Source organism: Ursus maritimus, unplaced genomic scaffold (genome assembly GCF_017311325.1).
Source record: "Ursus maritimus isolate PB19 unplaced genomic scaffold, ASM1731132v1 scaffold_35, whole genome shotgun sequence".
NCBI classification, from domain to species: Eukaryota; Metazoa; Chordata; class Mammalia; order Carnivora; family Ursidae; genus Ursus; species Ursus maritimus.
Window position 1 is genome coordinate 22,823,602 of NW_024426119.1, and position 20,850 is coordinate 22,844,451.

The 20,850-nt window shown below is 36.4% G+C and overlaps 1 protein-coding gene across 1 annotated transcript in view; it reads left to right on the plus strand.

Moving 5' to 3' along the window:
- Window positions 1-20,850, plus strand: part of SPPL2A (signal peptide peptidase like 2A) — a 55,800-nt gene that overhangs the window by 16,932 nt on the left and 18,018 nt on the right. Inside the window, exons 5-12 of the mRNA XM_040620643.1 lie at window positions 34-167; window positions 10,415-10,566; window positions 13,393-13,489; window positions 14,136-14,237; window positions 15,187-15,268; window positions 15,810-15,884; window positions 19,441-19,497; window positions 20,176-20,278. Coding sequence (XP_040476577.1) covers window positions 34-167; window positions 10,415-10,566; window positions 13,393-13,489; window positions 14,136-14,237; window positions 15,187-15,268; window positions 15,810-15,884; window positions 19,441-19,497; window positions 20,176-20,278 — 802 coding nt within the window. The remainder of the gene's footprint in view (window positions 1-33; window positions 168-10,414; window positions 10,567-13,392; window positions 13,490-14,135; window positions 14,238-15,186; window positions 15,269-15,809; window positions 15,885-19,440; window positions 19,498-20,175; window positions 20,279-20,850) is intronic.

A 20,850-nucleotide genomic window follows, 5' to 3' on the forward strand; every position in this document is an offset into this window, starting at 1 on the left:
CTAATTCTGTTCTTTTGTTATTTTGTCTTTCAGACTCTTGGGGATAACATTACTGTGAAAATGTATTCTCCATCGTGGCCTAACTTTGACTATACTATGGTGGTTATTTTTGTAATTGCTGTGTTCACTGTGGCATTAGGAGGATACTGGAGTGGACTTATAGAATTGTAAGTTTAATTAAACTTCAGTGTTTTTGTGATAAATGGCTAAAAATTATTGTTTGATACTCAGTTTAATCATGTACCAACATTTAAAATTTACCTGACCTCAGAATGTAGTGCTATTAAAATCAGATTGCAGGTTTAGCCTCCTGTAGGTCATTTAACTTTCCACTGAGAAGGGAGTTACGGCTTCCTCTAACTCTCCTGCTGGTAGGCTAGCATTGAAATTACATCAGAGACTTTTTAAAATTGTTTAATTATCTCTCCCAGAAAAGATGAAGATACTTGGTGTCTTTATGGGCCTATTTATTTGGATTGGAAGAAAATAAGCAAGAGAAGGTGGGGCAGGGGGTGTCAGCTCCTCCTGAGAGCAGTCATTACAGTGTGACCTCATCATTCTGTTTAATGCTTCAGGAATTCTGAGGCTATGCAGCATGTTCATATTTTAATTTAAATATAAGAATTCCAAATCTACATAAAATTTAGATTTCCCTGTTTAGTAACAACAACCACCTGAAGCAGGTCTTCTTACAGTTATATACCTTTGGCTCTGGATGAAAGCAGGCAAGAGTGTTTGAAAGGATCAGTTCATATTTGTAACTCTGAATTCAAAAATGTGCTCATAACATATTTGATGCATTAAGGACAATATATTCATCTTATGAATCAATCTGTAGGTTTCGTTAAAAAGGGCTTATTTGCAACTAAATGAAGTTAAGCTTACTTGTAATTCCTTAAAATACTAAAATTTGACTCATGTCAAGAGAAAAAATCTTAGGGTTTAGCAAGTGTAGGTTTTTAGAGTATTGAGCTTTAAATATTTTCCATATTTGGGAAACATGTTCCAACATATATATCCGTCACATATTTTCATGTGAGTAAGCATTGTTTTCATTATTAATCTTTGTAAAGCCTAGCATGTAAGAGTCCAAGGTCATTTTCTAATTATTTGGTGAAACTTTGTAAATAATTTCCCCAAAGCTACTGATTGATTGAAAATGTTTTCCCATTTAATATAGATTCTCACTGTACTTCTATGTATATTGTAAATTATTTATGTAAATTGTTACTTCTCTAGAGCAGTGCTTTTCAAACTGTAATGTGCCTACAAACTGTCTTGAGATCTCATTAAAATGAATTAGATTTAGTAGACTTGGGATGGGGGCTAAGATTCCATGTTTTAAAGAAGCTCCCAAGTGATTTTGCTGGCCCACAGACCACACTTTGAGTTAGCAAGGCAAGCTTTGTACACATGTCAGGGCAAGCTCCTCCTCAAGAAAATTGGAAATGGGAGAGGACTACATACAAGCTTTTTTATTCATAAAACACGGTGAGGGACAAAAACGGAGAATTTGTTACCTTCATAGCCAGGTTGGGAGAGAAGGAGTTCTTTACCTGCAAGATTATGGATTTTTTTTATTTTTATTTTTATTTCGGTATTTTTTTTTTTTTTAAAGATTTTATTTATTTATTTGACAGAGAGAGAGACAGCCAGCGAGAGAGGGAACACAAGCAGGGGGAGTGGGAGAGGAAGAAGCAGGCTCATAGCGGAGGAGCCTGATGTGGGACTCGATCCCGGAACGCCGGGATCACGCCCTGAGCCGAAGGCAGGCGCTTAACCGCTGTGCCACCCAGGCGCCCCTTATTTCGGTATTGTTAACACATAGTGTTATATTGGTTTTAGGTGTACAGTACAATTCAATGCATTACTTACTGGTCACCAAGATAAATGTACTCTTAGTCCCCTTTATTTTGCCCATCCCTGCACCTTCCTCCCCTTTGGCAACCACCAGTTTGCTTTCTGTATTTACAAGCCTGTTTTTTTGTTTTTCTTTCTGTTTTTTTGTTTTTTTTACTTTGTTCATTTGTTTCTTTAAATTTTATGTATGAGTGAAATTATATGGTATCTGTCTTACTCTGACTTATTTAACATTATACTCTCTAGGTCCATCCATATTGTTGCAAATGGCAATATCTCATTCATTTTTAGGGCTAAGTAATATCCTATCCAATTGTGTGTGTGTGTGTGTGTGTGTGTGTATATATATGTGCGTATATATATATGTGTGTGTGTGTGTGTGTATATATATATAAACAATCCTATCCAATTGTGTGTATATATATAAATATATATATATACACACCACTTCTTTTTTATCCATTCATCTATGGGTGGAAACTGGGGTAGATTGCTTCCGTATCTTGGCTAGTGTGAATAATGCTGTAATAGACACTTTTCAAATAACTGTTTTCATTTTCTTTGGGTAAATACCCAGTACTGGAATTTCTGGATCATATGGTAATTCTATTTTTAATTTTTTAAAAATATTTTATTTATTTATTTATTTATTTGAGAGCAAGTGCAAGAGAGAGGGAAAGCGCAAGCACTTGCCAGGGTAGGGTGGTGGGGTAAGGGCCCTGTGTCGATCCCAGGACACCGAGATCATGACTTGAGCTAAAGGCAGATGCTTAACCAGCTGAGCCACCCAAGCACCCCCCTATTTTTTAATTTTTTGAGGAACCTCCATATTTTCCACAGTGGTTGCAACAATTTGCATGTCCACCAGTAGTGCACAAGTGTTCCTTTTTTCCACATCCCTACCAAACTTGATATTTCTTGTCTTTTGATCTAACCCTTCTGACAGATGTAACATTTTGAGTTTATTTTTGTGTATGGTGTGAAAACATGTCCCGGTTTCGTTCTTTTGCATGGAGCTGTCCTTTTCTTTTTAGCACCATTCATTGACGAGACTTTTTCTCATTGCATACTCTTGCCTCCTTTGTCGAAGATTAATTGACCGTATAATCGTGGGTTTATTTCTGGGCTCTATTCTGTTGATCTGTGTGTCCTCTTTTGTGCCAGTACCATACTGTTTTGATTACTGCAGTTTTATAGTATATCTTCAAAGTTAGAATTACGATATCTTCAGTTTTGTTCCTCTTCTTTCGAGATCGCTTTGTCTATTCTGGGTCTTTTGTGATTCCATACAAATTTTAGGATTGTTTGTTCTAGTTCTGTGAAAAATGTTGGTGATATTTTGATAGGAATTACACTAAATCTAAATTGCTTTGGGTGGTATAGACATTTTAACAATATTTGTTCTTCTAGTCCATGAGCACAGAATATCTTTCCAGTTGTTTGTGTTGTCCTCAATTTCTTTTATCAGTGTTACTTTATAGTTTTCAGAGTATAGGTCTTTGACCTTTTTGGTTAAGTATATTCCCGGGTATTTTATTAGTTTCGGTATAATTGTAAATGGAATTGTTTTCTTAATTTCTCTTTCTGCTACTTCATTTTTTGAAAAGATTTTATTGAGAGACAGGGTGCATGGAGAGAAGCAGAGAGGGAGAGAGAGGAACAAGCAGAAGCAGACTCCACACTGAGCATGGAGCCTGATGGGATGCCCGATCTCAAGACCCTGAGACCATGACCTGAGCCAAAACCAAGCGTTGGATGCTTAACTGACCGAGCCATCCAGGCATCCCTCTGCTCCTTCATTATTAGTGTATGGAAATGCAACCGATTTCTGTAAATTGATTTTGTATCTTGCGACCTTACTGAATTCATTTATCAGTTCTAGTAGTTTTTCGGTGAAGTCTTTAGGGTTTCTTATATATAGTATCGTGTCATCTGCAAATAGTGAAAATTTTACTTCTTCCTTACCAATTTGAATACCTTTTACTACTGTTTCTTGTGTGATTGCTGTGGCTAGGACTTCCAGTACTGTGTTGAATAAAAATAGTGAGAGTGGACATCCTTGTCTTGTTCTTGACCTTAGGGGAAAAGCTCTCAGTTTTTCACCATTGAGAATGATATATATAGCCTTTATTATGTTGAGGCATGTTCCCTCTAAACCTACCTTGCTGAGAGTTTTTATCACGAATGGATGTTGTACTTTGTCCGATGCTTTTTCTGTGTCTATTGAAATGATCATATGGTTCTTATCCTTTTTCTTATTGATGTGATGTATCATGTTGATTGATTTGCAAATATTAAACCACGCTTGCATCCTGGAAAGAAATCTCACTTGATCGTGGTGAATGATTTTTTAAAAATGTATTGTTGGATTTGGTTTGCTAATATTTTGTTAAGGACTTTTGCATCTGTGTTCATCAGAGATAGTGGCCTGTGGTTCTCTTTTTTTATAGTGTCTTTATCTGGTTTTGGTATCAGGGTTATGTTGGCCTCATAGGATGAATTTGGAAGCTTTCCTTCCTCTTCTATTTTTTGGAATACTTGGAGAAAAATAGGTATTAACTCATCTTTAAATGTTTGGTAGAATTCACCTATGAAAGCTTCTGGTCCTGGACTTTAGTTTTTTGGGAGTTTTTTGATTACTGATTCAATTTCATTGCTGGTAATCAGTCTGTTTAAATTTTCTATTCCTGATTCGGTTTTGGAAGGTTATATGTTTCTAGGAATTTATCAATTTCTTGGTTGTCCAATTCGTTGCCATATAATTTTTTATAATATTCTCTTACAATCTTTTGTATTTCTGTGGTGTTGGTTGTTATTTTTCCTCTTTCATTTGTGATTTTGTTTGAGTTCTCTTTTTTATGGGTCTGACTAAAGGTTTACCAATTTTGTTGGTCTTTCCAAAGAACCAGCCCCTGGTTTCTTTGTTCTGTTCTATTGGGATTTTTTTTTTTGTTTGTGTTTCCTTTATTTCTGTTCTGATCTTTATTATTTCCTTCCTTCTGCTGGTTTTTGGTTTGTTTCTTCTTTTCCTAGCTTCTTTAGGTGTAAGGTTGTTTATTTGAGATCTTTCCTCTTCTTGAGGTAGGCCTGTATTACTATAAACTGCCTTCATAAAACAACTTTTGATGCATCCCAAAGATTTTGGACCATTTGTTTTCATTTTCATTTGTTTCCATGTAATTTTTTATTTCTTCTTTGATTTCTTAGATGACCCACTCGTTTGGTACCATGTTCTTTAACCTCCATGTTATTTGTGGTGTTTCCAAATTTTCTCTTGTGGTTGATTTCGTTTCATAGCATTGTGCTCAGAAAAGATGCGTGGTATGACTTCGATCTTTTTTAATTTATTGAGACTTGTGGCCTAATATGTGATCTATTCTGGAGAATGTTCCATGTGCACTTGAAAAGAATGTGTATTCTGCTGTTTTAGGATGGAATGTTCTGAATATATCTGTTAAATCCATCTGGTTCAGTGCATCATTCAGAGCCACCGTTTCCTTGTTGATTTCCTGTTTGGATGATCTGTCCTATGATGTAAGTGGGGTGTTAAAGTCCCCTGCTATTATTGTGTTACTATCACCTATATATGTTTGTTGTTAACTATTTTATGTATTTGGGTGCTTCCATGTTGGGTGCATAAATATGTACAATTGTTACAGCTTATTGTTGGATTGTCCGCCTTATCGTAATATAATGTCCTTCTTTGTCTCTTGTTACAGTCTTTAAAAGTGTAATTTGTCCAATATAAATATTGCTACCCTGCCTTTCTTTTCATATGCATTTGCATGATAAATGCTTTGTCTTCCCTTTACTTTCAATCTGCATGTGTCTTTAGGTCTGAAATGAGTCTCTTGTTAGGCAGCGTATAGATGGGTCTTGTTTTTTTTAATCCGTTCTGTCACCCTGTGTCTTTTGATTGGAGCATTTCATCCATTTACATTCAAAGTAATTATCGATAGATAGTACTTAATGTCATTTTGTTACTTGTTTTATTTTTGTTGTTTTTATAATTCTTCTATGTTTCTTCTCTTGCTGTCTTGTCTCATAGTTAGTTGGCTTTCTTTAGTGATATACTGGGATTCCTTTCTCTTTATATTTTGCATATGTTTACTGGTTTTTGACTTGTGGTTACCATTGGGTTTGTATATAACATCTGCATATAACAGTCTATATTGAATTGATGGTTACTTAAGTTTGAACTCATTCTTTACTCCTCTCCCCACTTCCCATGGTTTAGGTATGTTGTGTCATACATTACACCTTTTTATTTTGTGAATCTCTCAACTGATACATATATATGTATCAGTACTTGTACTGTTTTTGTGCTTCCTACTTCCTACATATACATATATATGTATCAGTATTTGTACTGTTTTTGTGCTTCCTACTTTTCTTATTCCTGCTTATGGTCTTTTCTTTCCACTCAAAGAGTCCCCTTTAACATTTCTTGTAGAACAGGTTTAGTGGTGATGAATTCTTTTTTTTAATAATAATATTTTTTTATTATGTTAGTCACCATACAGTACATCCCTAGTTTTTGACGTAAAGTTCCGTGATTCATTAGTTGCGTATAACACCCAGTGCACCATGCAATACGTGCCCTCCTTACTACCCATCACCAGCCTATCCCATTCCCCCACCCCCCTCCCCTCTGAAGCCCTCAGTTTGTTTCCCAGAGTCCATAGTCTCTCATGTTTCATTCCCCGCTAGTGGTGATGAATTCTTTTAACCTTTGTTAGTCTGGGAACTTCTTTGTCTCTCCTTCTATTCTGAATGATGATCTTGCTGGACAGAGTATTCTTGGCTTTTTTCCTTTCAGTATTCTGAATATATCATGCCACCCGTTTCTGGCCTGCAGAGTTTCTGTTGAAAAATCAGCTGATAACCTTAAGGGGTTTTCCTTGTATGTAACTGTTTTCTCTTACTGCTTTTAAAATTCTCTTTCAAGATTATGGAGGTTAAAATTGTGGTAAAACAACAAAAAAAAGTAGAGGTGGCTGATTGTAAAGGTAGGATAAAGATAGAACTAAGTGTGGGGATGGTTGGGGAGGTGTGTATATATCATACAAAAAAGAGAATATGAATCAGTGACAAAAAAGAAGAAGTTCTGTAAGAAGAAGAATGATTAAGAACATAAGCAGGATTTGCAACAAAATGGATGGACTTTGAAAGCACTGTGCTAAATGAAATAAGTCAGACAGAGAAAGACAAATACTATATAATGTCACTGATACGTAGTTGACAAACAGAAAAGGAACTCAAAGATACAGAGAGTCAGATTGGTGGTTGCCAGAGGCAGGGAGTAAGGGTGGGTGAAATGAGTAAAGTTTGTGAAAAGGTACAAACTTCTGGTTATAAAATAAGTAACTCTTGGGGATATAATGTACAGCATGGTGACTAGAGCTGATAAGACTGTAGTATGTATTTGGAATTTTCTAAGAGAGTAGATTTTTTTTTATAATAATATTTTTTTATTATGTTAATCACCATACAGTACATCCCTGGTTTTTGATGTAAAGTTCGATGATTCATTAGTTGTGTATAACACCCAGTGCACCATGCAATACGTGCCCTCCTTACTACCCATCACCGGTCTATCCCATTCCCCCACCCCCCTCCCCTCTGAAGCCCTCAGTTTGTTTCCCAGAGTCCATAGTCTCTCATGATTCATTCCCCCTTCTGTTTACCCCCCCTTTCTTTATCCCTTTCTTCCCCTACCGATCTTCCTACTTCTTATGTTCCATAGATGAGAGAAACCATATGATAACTGTCTTTCTCTGCTTGACTTCTTTCACTTAGCATTATCTCCTCCAGTGCCGTCCATGTTGCAGCAAATGTTGAAAAATCGTTCTTTCTGATGGCTGAGTAATATTCCATTGTATATATGGACCACAGCTTCTTAATCCAGTCATCTGTTGAAGGGCATCTCGGCTCCTTCCATGATTTAGCTATTGTGGACAATGCTGCTATGAACATTGGGGTGCATATGGCCCTTCTTTCTAAGAGAGTAGATCTTAACGGTTCTCATCACAAGAAAAAAAAAGTGTTTAACTGTGGTGATGGATGTTAACTCTACTGATTGTGACCGTTTTGTTATACAAATCCTGAGTCACTATGTTGTATACCTGAAACTAATGTTATATGTCAATTAGATCTTGATTTTAAACAACAAAGATAAGTACTATCATTTAGCAAGTAGAGAGAGTTAAATTAAAAGAGAAGTGGAGAGAGAGGGGCGGCTGGGTAGTTCAGTCGGTTGAACATCCACCTCTTGGTTTCGGCTCAGGTCATGATCTCAGGAGTCTGAGATCTCTCTCTCTCTCTAATAAATAAATAAAATCTTTTAAAAAGAGGAGGGAAAAGAGAATAAGGCTTAGGAAAGGGAAAATTTGGCAGAACCAGAACTCATAACTCAGAATTACCCTGTCAAATAAAAGATATACCTTATGCAAAAGGGAAAGGTGTCTTGGTTCCATAGAAAACTTTTTAGTAGAGAGTTAAAGTCTTATTATAATGAAATCATTGGTCCTCAAGCTTCATAAACTCAAGATAGCATGAAAGAAAGCTTAGCTTCCCATTTTAGGTGGCTCTTGAGCTGATTAGGAGTATAATGTTTTAAAAAGATGAATTATAGTACTTTATGTGATAGAAATCTAGTACATTTCCTTTCCAAAAATTGCCTGTGCTTTTTCCTTTGCCAGATTTTTTCCTTTATTTATTTTTTAAAAGTTTTTATTTATTTAAATGTGAGAGCACTAGGGAGCACAAGCAGGGGAAGCAGCAGAGAGAGAGGGAGAAACAGGCTGAGAGCAGGGACCCTGACCTGGGCTCAATCCCAGTACCCTGTGATCATGACCTGAGCCAAAGGCAGATACATAACCAGCTGAGCCTCCCCAGGCACCCTTATATTTTCCTTTAAAGCATTCTACCTGGAGAACTGGTATACTAAATAAGAATATATAAATCTTTTTTTTTTTTTTAAGATTTTATTTATTTATTCGACAGAGATAGAGACAGCCAGCGAGAGAGGGAACACAAGCAGGGGGAGTGGGAGAGGAAGAGGCAGGCTCATAGCGGAGGAGCCTGATGTGGGGCTTGATCCCATAACGCCGGGATCATGCCCTGAGCCGAAGGCAGACGCTTAACTGCTGTGCCACCCAGGCGCCCCAAGAATATATAAATCTTTCATTACGACATGTGTGAATGTATAAATTTTTCACTATAATAAAAATAGCTTTAAATGTATCTGTTTGCAATGACAGATACCAAAAGTTGGGGCCTTTTCCCACTCAGATATTAGTTTCATTGGTACTTCTTTTTTTTTTTTTTTTTTAAAGATTTTATTTATTTATTTATTCAACAGAGATAGAGACAGCCAGCGAGAGAGGGAACACAAGCAGGGGGAGTGGGAGAGGAAGAAGCAGGCTCCTAGCGGAGGAGCCTGATGTGGGGCTCGATCCCGTAACGCCGGGATCACGCCCTGAGCTGAAGGCAGACGCTTAACCGCTGTGCCACCCAGGCGCCCCTCATTGGTACTTCTATCTAATATTCTGTCACCCAGCTCTGCAGTTGCTGGAATGTGCTAGTGTGACTGTCCCCAAACCCTCTCCATGCTCTTTTCCCAGGCAGCCTCCCCAGAGTCACAGGTGCTTAATATAGTGACCATCCCAATTAACAATTTTCTAATAAGAAAGTGGTGTGTTGGTATATAAGCAGTCTGGCAAACGTACAATTTGACAGAAATAAACTTTTTTAACCTAAAGTTTGTATTAAGCCCAGACCTGATGAGAAAGGTCACGGTGTGTGCCAAGGGAATGAGAGTTTTGTAGATCACCACCAAAGGGACTGGAGGTGGAAGAGTATGTAGTAGGTTCCATGTAGCTGGGAGGAGACCATAAGATGACAGAACAGAGACTGCTCAACAAAGGACACTACTGACTCTTTCCTCTTCAACTTTTATCTCTGCCTCTTATTAACTGTGTGATTAGCAAGGGTTGTTGAGAGAATTAAAAACAGTATTTTGCTATCTTAACTCAAGGTAGGACAAAGCTATGTCTCGAACTTCCTTTGAATCCTTCATAATACACTGATGAGCACAGAACAGGCACAGTAAGTACTTAGTTGAATGAAAGAATTTTGTGTTTACATTTAAGAGAAGCTAATTTTAGAAGTACTTTGCTCTCTGTAAGTTGGTAATAAGTGTGTAAAAAGAAACTGGTTATCCTCTGAAATTTATTACATCAATATGGTTTGCAAATTAGATTATAGAAACATACAGACATTAATTTATTTATATGATAAATATCATCTGTTCCAACAATTTCACTTCCAGAAAAAAAACGCCATTTCAAGTTAGTGGTTAATAACAGGTCATCTCTGGAGGGTAGAATTATAGGGACCTTTTACTTTCTAGGTTATTTTCTGTTTGGCGTGCTGTTTTTTAAAGTATATTACTTTGTAGCCAGAAACAAATTTAAGTTGGTATTAGAGATAGATTTTAAAAATAACTGTACTTGGCAGAGATTTGCTGAAGTTCCTGTGTATGTTTATACAGGGAGAGCATGAAGGCAGTGACAAACACTGAAGACAGAGAAATGAGGAAAAAGAAGGAAGAATATTTAACTTTTAGTCCTCTAACGGTTGTAATATTTGTGGTCGTGTGCTGTGTTATGATGGTCTTACTTTATTTCTTCTACAAATGGTTGGGTAAGAAGTCATATTTTATATTTGCTACTTTTGGCCTGCAAGTTTTGTATTTACTTCACTAGATTTAAAATATATACCCAGAAAGCTTAAACAAATAATTTAAAAGTGATGTTAACTTTCTAAACTGTCAGAAGTGTTAGATCCCCAGCACTCTGGGATAATAAATATTCATATTAAAAATATCCTATCTTTGAGATAAGAACACTTCTTGATGGATGACTTGAAAGAATTGCTGTGGCCCCTACGTTTCCATCTCTGCAGATGAAGCTGGAGAGCCCCATATCTAAGCAGCAGACTAAGGACTTCTTGGTGACCATATTTAGTTCCACGAAATAGAAGATTATTCAAATTACTAATTTATTGCCTCTGCTTACCCCCAAAGTGTGCTTTGTTCTTTTGTCAGTGTGCAAATCAAGATGTATTGCTCAAATTTTGTTTTACTTGTGTAAACAGTCAAGATCGTACTACATCTAAAGACAAGTACTTGCCTGTGGTCTAAGTAATAATGGGTACTTTTCCTTTAAGAAGGTAGAGGTAGGAACTGTAAGGGCTTGCCCATCCCCTTTCTGGTCCTGTTAGTGGTCTGAAAGAACGGAAATTTGCCATCTCTGGTCAATGCACAGCACAAAGAGGAAGGGACCAAGGAAGAGGGAAGTGTCCCTGGTAAGAATTAGCAAAAACCCTTTGTAGAAATCACCACAGGCTACAATGCTTATTTGGAGAACATTAGCATGATTTTCTGGAGTAGAAAACTGATGCACTCAGGTTAGTTTCAGCTTATTGTCCAGTTTCTCCTGTCCTGCGGCAGCATTAAAAACTAGACCTATGATATATATTTCCAATTAGTAAAAAGAATTATTTAAATGTCACTCATATTTCAATCTGTTGCTGGGAGAGTAGATACTAGGATAGTTATTTGTATTACGTTGTCATTGTGCAGCTAATTCTTCTGATTTAATACTTAGCCTTCAGTTGTTTGTGTCTGACCCTCAGTCAATTAATTAGTGGTCTTTGATAGAAAAAAGAGATTCCTCTATCCTACCCTAAAGCATGTTTTCATTTTTGGTGAAAAATTTCCTTAAACTTACCGGTATTGGAAAAGTTGACCGTGCTTATAAATGTATTTTTTTATGTAGGAGGAACATCTTTAAACTTCATGGTTATCCTGGGTCATGGGAGTTAATTACGACCCTTACAAAATCTTATGTGATATTGCAAGATTTAATGTACCTCCAAATGGTTCATAATGGCTAAAGTTGCTGCCATTTTTAATATATGAAATATATCAAATTGCTAAGGTTCCCCTTACCATTTTATGTTAAGTCATGCTCAAGAAAGTAACTGAAGATGGTTATATTAACCAGATGCTTTCTCATGCCTAATCATTTTCCTAGTATATTATGACATTGCATGAAATACCTAAAACTCTGTTAGGGTCTCACGAACATGCTTTCTACCTACGTTTTAAAACTTGGGTTGGCGACCTTTGGTGGATGACTTACGAAACATAACTTGGCAGTCTTTGACTGTCTTTCTTTTACTGCTCACATTACCCTATGTAGCTAGTAATAACAAATAATAACAAGGGACTAAAAAAGGTAATTTGTCCAAGTTCACCAATTAGAAGGTGGCCAACAGTTAAAAACAAGGATATCAGAAAATTTTTGGATGGTATCTGTGTTTCTGAAAAACGAACAGTTCTGCAGACTCATGAATAAGATCTAAGTTGTCCAGCTACAGAAATAGCAAAATGCCGGATCATTCTTCAGACTTTCCTGTGACATTTTAAAGATGTAATAAAAGCCGTGTTGATTTTAAAAAGAAGAAGAAAGAAAGTAGCTATCCCTGATTTACTGTCTCTGGATTACTCTCTCTTTCTCACCTATGGAACAGTTCTCATTTTCTGAAATTTAGTGGAATTTGAAAAATTCAGGTAAAATTTGCATTTCCATTGTGAAATTTTGAGAAAGTTAAGAAAATGAATATTTTAGAGTACAATAATTTCTCCCCCTTTTTAAGAATAAGGAGCTCAGATATAATTTTAAATAATTTTCAAAAAAAAGTATAGCTTATATAGAAAAATATTTGTGAATTTTAACTACCTTAGTTTCATATCATAGCAGAGTGGTTTGTTTAAATGGATTTGGTTTTACTGCCGGTCAAATAATTAAAGATAATTTCCACCAAAGGAAAATGTAAATAGCATGGTTAATGTCTAAGATGGATGTCAGTTCTCATCCCTAAGCTGCATTTTTAAAAACATTTCTCCTGTTTCCTTAATGTGTCCATTCCTTACATTTTAATTACTTACAAGTGTCCACAACTCACTTCATAGACCTCTTTTTTTTTTTATTTGACAGAAAGACAGCCAGCGAGAGAGGGAACACAAGCAGGGGGGGTTGGGAGAGGAAGAAGCAGACTCCCAGTGGAGGAGCCTGATGTGGGGCTTGATCCCAGGACTCTGGGATCACACCCTGAGCCGAAGGTGGACACTTAACAACTGAGCCACCCAGGCGCCCCCATAGACCTCTTTAACAGACATGTTAGTTTGAATCATTAAATGTTAGAAAGTCTAGAGCCAGCTTCAGCCCTTGAGCAATCCTACCAATGTGTAATGGAACTAAAACAACACAGAAAATACCCACTTTTCAATAAAACTGAAGATCTAAATATTTTCAGCTTAGTAACCAATTCAAATTATAATACGGTCACTGCATTGAAAGTATCACAATGCAGTAAGAAAGCTAGATTAATATTGCTTGTATAACTATTTTCTAATCATATTTCCTTCTGTTCTCATATAATTTAGTGTCTTTTTTTTTCTAGTTTATGTTATGATAGCAATTTTCTGCATAGCGTCAGCAATGAGTCTGTACAACTGTCTTGCTGCACTCATTCGTAAGATACCGTGTGGACGATGCACGTATGTATCTCGCGGGGAATTCTATAATGTTGGTATTTATAATTTAAAACAATACAGGGAAAAGTAGGAGTGGTATTTTAAACCTGTGCAAGCCAATATACATGTGGCTATTAAAATTTAAATATATTAAATAAATTTAAAAATTCAGTTCCTCAGTCTCATTAGCTACATTTCAAATGCTAAATAACCACATGTAGCTAGTGGCTACTGTACTGGGCAGCAGAGGTGTTAGAACGTGTTCATCATGGACAGTTCTATTTATCTACAACTGGTAAATATTTTTGAGGTATCATTTGTTGTAATTAAATTAGGACTTTTTTTTTTTTTTAAGATTTTATTTATTTATTCGACAGAGATAGAGACAGCCAGCGAGAGAGGGAACACAAGTAGGGGGAGTGGGAGAGGAAGAAGCAGGCTCATAGCGGAGGAGCCTGATGTGGGGCTCAATCCCATAACGCCGGGATCACGCCCTGAGCCGAAGGCAGACGCTTAACCGCTGTGCCACACAGGCGCCCCTAAATTAGGACTTTTAAATTGATATTTTAGTAGCTTTCTTGTGACTGTGGTTAACATTTGTCATTTCTCATGTTTAAGTGAACATTGTATTTCATCTACAGAGTAAACCTGTTTCCATCTATTTTTTTAGGATTATGTTTCGTGGCAAAAGCATTGAAGTGAGACTTCTTTTTCTCTCTGGACTATGCATAGCAGTAGCTGTTGTTTGGGCCGTATTTAGAAATGAAGATAGGTATGAGCACTCAGTGTATTTGCTTTTAGATTAAGGATGCATGATTTTATATCTTGCTTGGTAATTATGCATTATGATTATTATGGATTTCTTTTTGCTTTTATCCCAGAACACCGTAGTCTTGAAATAAGCTAAATAAGTACTTAAATAAGCAGATCTTGTGCTAATGGATTCAAGGTCATATAGACAAGAAAATAAGTATTATGATTTAAACATCTAAGCTGAAATAGGCTTCAAAAATATACTTAATAATGATACAGCCACACAATGAAGTACAGTGCGGCTGTAAACAATGAAGAAGTTCTCTGTGAATTGATATGCAGTGATTTCCAGAATGTATTTTAAGTGAAAAAAGACCATAAAGAGTATGCTACCTTTTATGTAAGAAAGGAAATATAAGGAAATATACAACTATCTGTCCATTTGCCAAAAAAAAAATGTTTACCTTTTTAATGGTTTATTAATAAAATTATTAAAGCCCAGAACCACTTGTAGCCTAAAATTTGTAAGCAAAGTTTATACAGTTTTAGGCAGCTTCAGCTGATAATTATGCATATCAGTTCCTGGTAGATTATGTTACATAGTTCTCATTTCCTTTAGATTCCAACTATCTGGATATATGTTAACACCAATATCCTTTGTTATGAGCTACCTTTCTAAAAGAAACATATATAAGTTCAAGGAGTAAAGAGAAGTACGTACTATATCCAATGAACGTTCTGAGGTAGCTTTTCAACTTTTCCGTAGTAGTCATGTTCATTATTCTACGAGGACAGCAAATTAATAAATATGGAGTATATGAGAAGTTTTTTGTCATTATACTTGCTGCTTAATAATCATATGGTCGAATCATAACAATTGAAGATACTACATTAGTGATCAATTTCTTTTGAAAATCCCATCTAAGAATAACTACATAAACCAATAGAGTAACTTCTTTTGATTTCAGGTGGGCTTGGATTTTACAAGATGTCTTGGGGATTGCTTTCTGTATGAATTTAATTAAAACACTGAAGTTACCCAACTTTAAGGTAAAGTATACTGCTTTGCTAGCTAAAATAATTTTTTCTTTTTAAAACAACTTTATTTGAGTATAATTTACATGTAGCAAAATGCGCCCATCATAAGTGTATTATTTATTGAAGTTTTACACATGAATAACTTTATAGCCACCATCCCAATCAATTACAGATTTCTCATCTCTTCAAAAGCTCTGTCCTGCCCTTTAGCAGTCAGTCCTCCTAATCTCCAGCCGTAGCCAACCACTGATTTGCTAGCTAAAATATTTTTAATCATTTATATAATATGCCAAATACATAAAATCCTTACAGACAAAATATCAATGAAGAACATTTCTTTGATTTAGTGATTTTTTTTTTTAAAGACTGGGATAGAGAAGATAAAATTTTTAATGTGATTTGTAGAATAAAACTAGAAATAGTAATAACGGTTAAATGCCTTTAAAAAAAAGTGTTTAGATGTAATTTCACATGTTTATTTGTACTTGCGAAACAATATAATCTCTTAATTTACATGGAAGTTTGACCTTTAAATTTTTTCTTTTTTCAACAGTCATGTGTGATACTTCTAGGCCTTCTCCTCCTCTATGATGTGTTTTTTGTTTTCATAACACCATTCATCACAAAGGTATGATATTTTTGAAATCTGTGAGAAACATGCTAAAAGGAGAATCTTAAGCCTGCTCTTAGGTAACTGATTTTGCAGATGTTTACCATTAAGTGGGTACTAATTCTCTTTTGAAAATTGTCATTGAAGTTAGCTTTTTAATAGAGGATTTTTTTAAACCTTTAAGTCATTCCGCTAAATGAAAAGTGTCTCCTGGCTGATCATGAGAATATCTATAAATTTTCTTCCTATCCATTTTAAAGTAACTTTTCTGATTATAAAACAATAAATGTTTGCTGTAAACGACATAAACAGCAAAAAAGAATGAAAATGCGTCGTTGCTCCTTTCATTTCTGTACCCCTAGTTTGAGACTACGAAGGAGCTCCCCACTGGAAGTCTGGAGACCTGAAGTGTAGCTCTGTAACTTTGTTATCCTGACAAGTCACTCAGCATTTTGTGCTTCCGGTTCCTAATCCATTGTGTGAGGGAGTATTGCTAGCGTTCCAGGCTCCCTCTTCCATCAGTCTAATTCTCCGCGTGGAACTGACAGAATGCAGTCTAACCTTTCTATATCACAAAGGTCCCTTCTATCCAGCCTATGTATAGAGGCCAAGGTGGAGCTGGCCTCAGAAGAAACTAGACCCAGGGGCACATACTCTCCCTTTCTATTTCTTTCCATTTTGTTTGTGGTCCCAGACTGGCTTTTTCTATGACGTTAGACTCATAGCAGCTGACAGCTCCTCATTCATCTATCCCCGCCCCCACCACTAGCTCTTCCGTAAAATGGTGATGCTGTTCCCAGAATAAGGGAGAGGTGTTGGGTGAGTGTGGTAGTACTAAATGATTTGCCCAGTTTTTCTACTGGTCCCTATTTCTATCTCATGAGTATTTTATTGCTCAATTCTCCTGCTTTCTCCATTTTATGTTGAGTCTTCTTTTGATTCAGGATTTGATATTATAATCAGTGCATTTTTTTCCCCATTAGTTGTTTATCTCTTTCTTTAGCCCCTACCAAGTATGAAATCACTGTAAAACTGCACTTTCAATATTTGTTATAATGGCATAAACATGTGGCACAAAGATGTGCCCCATTGGGGAGCTAAAATGCAAGTAGATAGTTAATGTAGTTAACTGCCCCAAATTACAGCTAACCAGACCATTTTACTAGCATCTTTCCGTGCCTTAATGATGAGCCATTTGAGTCATTGACTTCATTGAGCCAAAGTAACCTTTTTGAAAGCGTAGAATTAGTATTATGGATTATAACAAAAAATATCAATTAATGAAAGCTTTCTATCTAAAGCCATCCCAGTTTATGTCAATTTATTTGGTTCAAAAAAATGTTGCTGTAAGTCACTCCAGAGGGGTCTCATAATGAACGTAAAGCATTCTCTGTACAAAACCCTTCTCTTAAGTCAGCAGGTAGTCATAGCGTATGGCCCATATAGTACACAGGGGCTGTAGATACGAACTGTAACTAAACCCTTTAAAAATGTTTTTCCATTCAGTTTTGTTTGTTTGTTTGTTTTGTAGAGGGAGAGAGGTCGGGGGAGGGACAGAGGGAGAGGGAGAGCAAGCGTCTTAAGCAGGCTCCATGCCCAGTGCTCAAGATCATGACCTGAGCGAAAATCGAGTCAGATGGTTAGCCGACTGAGGTACCCAGGCGCTCCTCCATTCATTTTTAACACTAGTATCACTTTATAAGTGTTAACTGTGTCTGCTTGCACACTATTTACATTCCTTACACATGAGAGTGTCAGAATTTAAAGATGTCTTTTAACAGCCTCTTTCTTTATTCTCTGCCTAGAGAATTTTTCATCTTTTTTTCCAGATTTGTTCCCAGTGACTAGGAATGTGATTTCTAGTAATCCGACCTGGTAGAAAAGATTAGACGTGCTCTCTGGAGTTCACTAGTGTAGATTTACTCTAACACCTTCTTCTCAGTCTGATTTGTTTGTTTGTATTAAGGCTATAGACCTTACTTTAGTAAGTAACTCAAAATGAAAATCAGATATGTAATATCTGATTTGGGGGTTTTTTTTTACTCGAAATTTTAAGGATTAAACATTGGACATTTTAAACATGTCTTTCAACTCTGGTGTTAGCAGAGTTTTAATGAGTAAGCAGAGGAGGTGGCCATAGGAGTACAGGCAATAAGAACCTGTCAGGGGCGCCTGGGTGGTTCAGTCAGTTAAGCTTCCAACTCTTGATTTCTGTCTTGGGTCATGATCTCAGGGTCATGAGATTGAGCCCGGTCTCGGGCTCCACACTGGGTGTGGAGCCTGCTTGGGATTCTCTCTCCCTCTCTCTCTGCTCCCTGCCCCCCTCACTCTCTCTCTCTTTCTCTGTCTCTCTCTCTCTCTAAAAAAAAAAAAAAAACCCAAAAAACAAAAACCTGTCTTCATTTTTGTTCCATCCGCCCCTGTAACTCGGTACAGTATATTGCAAATAGTGGTTACTCAGGTATCTTTGAATGTAGGAGAGGATGTCAGTGATAGCCTTCACTTAAGTGTTTTAAATAACAATTAGAAAATGAACCAAAATGAACTCTGTCTGGAAATTAAATCACATTATGGGAGTTTGCTGTAAGGAATTGTATTTAATATTAGTCTGTTTTCCTAAACTCCTGTGACTTAACCCTTCTGTAACCCAAAATGTAACATGAGGGAAAGATTTCTGTAGCTAGAGATTATATCCTTCTTTCTACTCAGCTCAGATATCAGTGAAGTCCTCTTAAAAATACGAAAGTGATTTTTCCTATGCTCCCCACCCACATGGAAAATATTATAGTTACTTGATCAAATTCTTAAATTCAGCATTTATCTTCCCACTGCCTGTCTGATGATAAATTCATCATAGTGTGAAGCATAGACGGGCGATCGTGCAGTCTTCATTTGCTGCCTCAAAATCTTTCCCCCTTCACAACAGACGTGGCTGTCAGGAAGGAACTGTGAAGGGGCTCCTCCCACAGCCCACATAAAAAGAGCTTAGCGAGACACAGTGGATGAAATTCAGCTAAGGTTAACGTTTTGATTGGGACATAAAAAGCTGGCAGGGCTGAAACTGGGCAGGAGACAGGCTTGGGAGCTTCTCAAGTTCTTTAGGGCGGGGTCAAGTTTGGCTTCATTGTTATTATGGTGAGTAGCTAGGTCATCAGATGTATTGTTATTCAAATAAAGTTACCAATATTTATTACAAATCTAAATACAAAAGATTTCAGTATTTCTTATGTCTCTGTTCATTGTTATTGCTAAAAATGACTAAGGACACATCGTACATCACATAATGTAACTACAAGCACCTAAAATTTATAGTCTATTAAAAATGCTAGCTATTCGTTGTCAGTACAGATCAGTGCCCAGAGCTTCACTCGAATAACCTGTGTGTGGTTTTTCTGCTAGTTTGTGATCATTGTTGAGCTCTAATGGAATGGAGCAATGTGCTTGGTGAATTTTGTTTTAGATGGCTCCAGTTTACTATAGGCCATTAGCCAGGGGGTCAAATCTTCTTAAATACTGGTAGGTTGTTCTCTTTAAATGATTGGGCAATTTCTTTCATCTTCTTCCTCAATTTTAGAATGGCGAGAGTATCATGGTTGAACTTGCAGCTGGACCTTTTGGAAATAATGAAAAGGTAGGGATGGCAATTAAATAGAAATGGCTGCCAGTGTATATATGTGTGTCCAGTTAATAATTTTGCCTTCCTGTGTAATTCACTGGTCATGTAGTGCATGTTAAGGTATTGTAAAACTTTATTTCTCACAAAATATAGCCCTTTTATTAGTTATCTAAATTATTAAATACCTATTGACTTGGGTTTCATCCTAGAATGATGGAAACTTGGTGGAAGCCACTGCTCAACCCTCAGCTCCCCATGAGAAAGTAAGGATTGTATTTCAGATATGTTCATTGGACTTTAAATCATACCCTCTGAGACAAAACTCTTCTTTGGGGGAAAAAAAATCCAGATTTAAAAAAAAAAAATCTGTTTCAAGGCCTGAGTCCTATCTTTGGTAAAAAGGAAAAAAAAAAAAAAAAGGTTAGATGCGGGGATACTGGGTTAATACTGTTAACCGTCGTGTGTTGGGTTTCATTTTTCCGAAACTGTGGATCTGTTTCTTTCAAGCTTTCTATGCATTCAGAGTATATATGTGTGTAGCTTATGTTCTTTGATTTCAAGATCTTCTAAAGTGTCTATTTAAAAGTGTTAAAACAATTACTCTAATATCAATCCTTTCCTTTCTAAGAGATAAGAGTAAAGATTCCTCAGAGGTTTATTAGTGCCTTTTTTTTTTTTTTCTCATAATTACAGTTACCAGTAGTCATCAGGGTACCAAAGCTGGCCTATTTCTCAGTAATGAGTGTGTGCCTCATGCCAGTTTCAATACTGGGTTTTGGAGACATTATTGTACCAGGTAAGCAATTATTTGTAACAATTCAGTAAAAAAATATACTGATGGTTTAAAATTGCCAAATATTTAGTATCTTTTTAAAGTCACCTATTCTGTGTCAAGTATTTATGGCTATTGCTAGAGCTGGGGTCAGTGACTAAAACAGAAAAAAAGCATTTCGAGGGGTAGAAGATAAAGCCCAAATGGTAACAACCAAAGTATATCTCCCATGGCTCAAAAAATGTCTTAGAAGAAGCACCTAGGATCAGTTTGACCTACTTCCCCAAGAAAGAAGGAAGTATATAACAAAACTCTTTTAAAGTTAAATTTAATAATACCAAATGTATTGCAGTTTCTATGACTTCCATTTTAAAATAATAGTTATGTGTTAGGAAAGTGGTTTGGTCACGATCAAGAGAAGAAACATAATAGAACACCAGCTTGCAGGGCATAATAATACAAAAATACAGCATATGGTGTATCTTCTCTGACAGTTGCATTATTCTCACTGGGCTACCTATAGAATAAACTTAATCCCAGCCCAGGAATAATGTCGCTTAGAAGTAATTACTAGTCTTTCTTAATCAGTTGAGAGT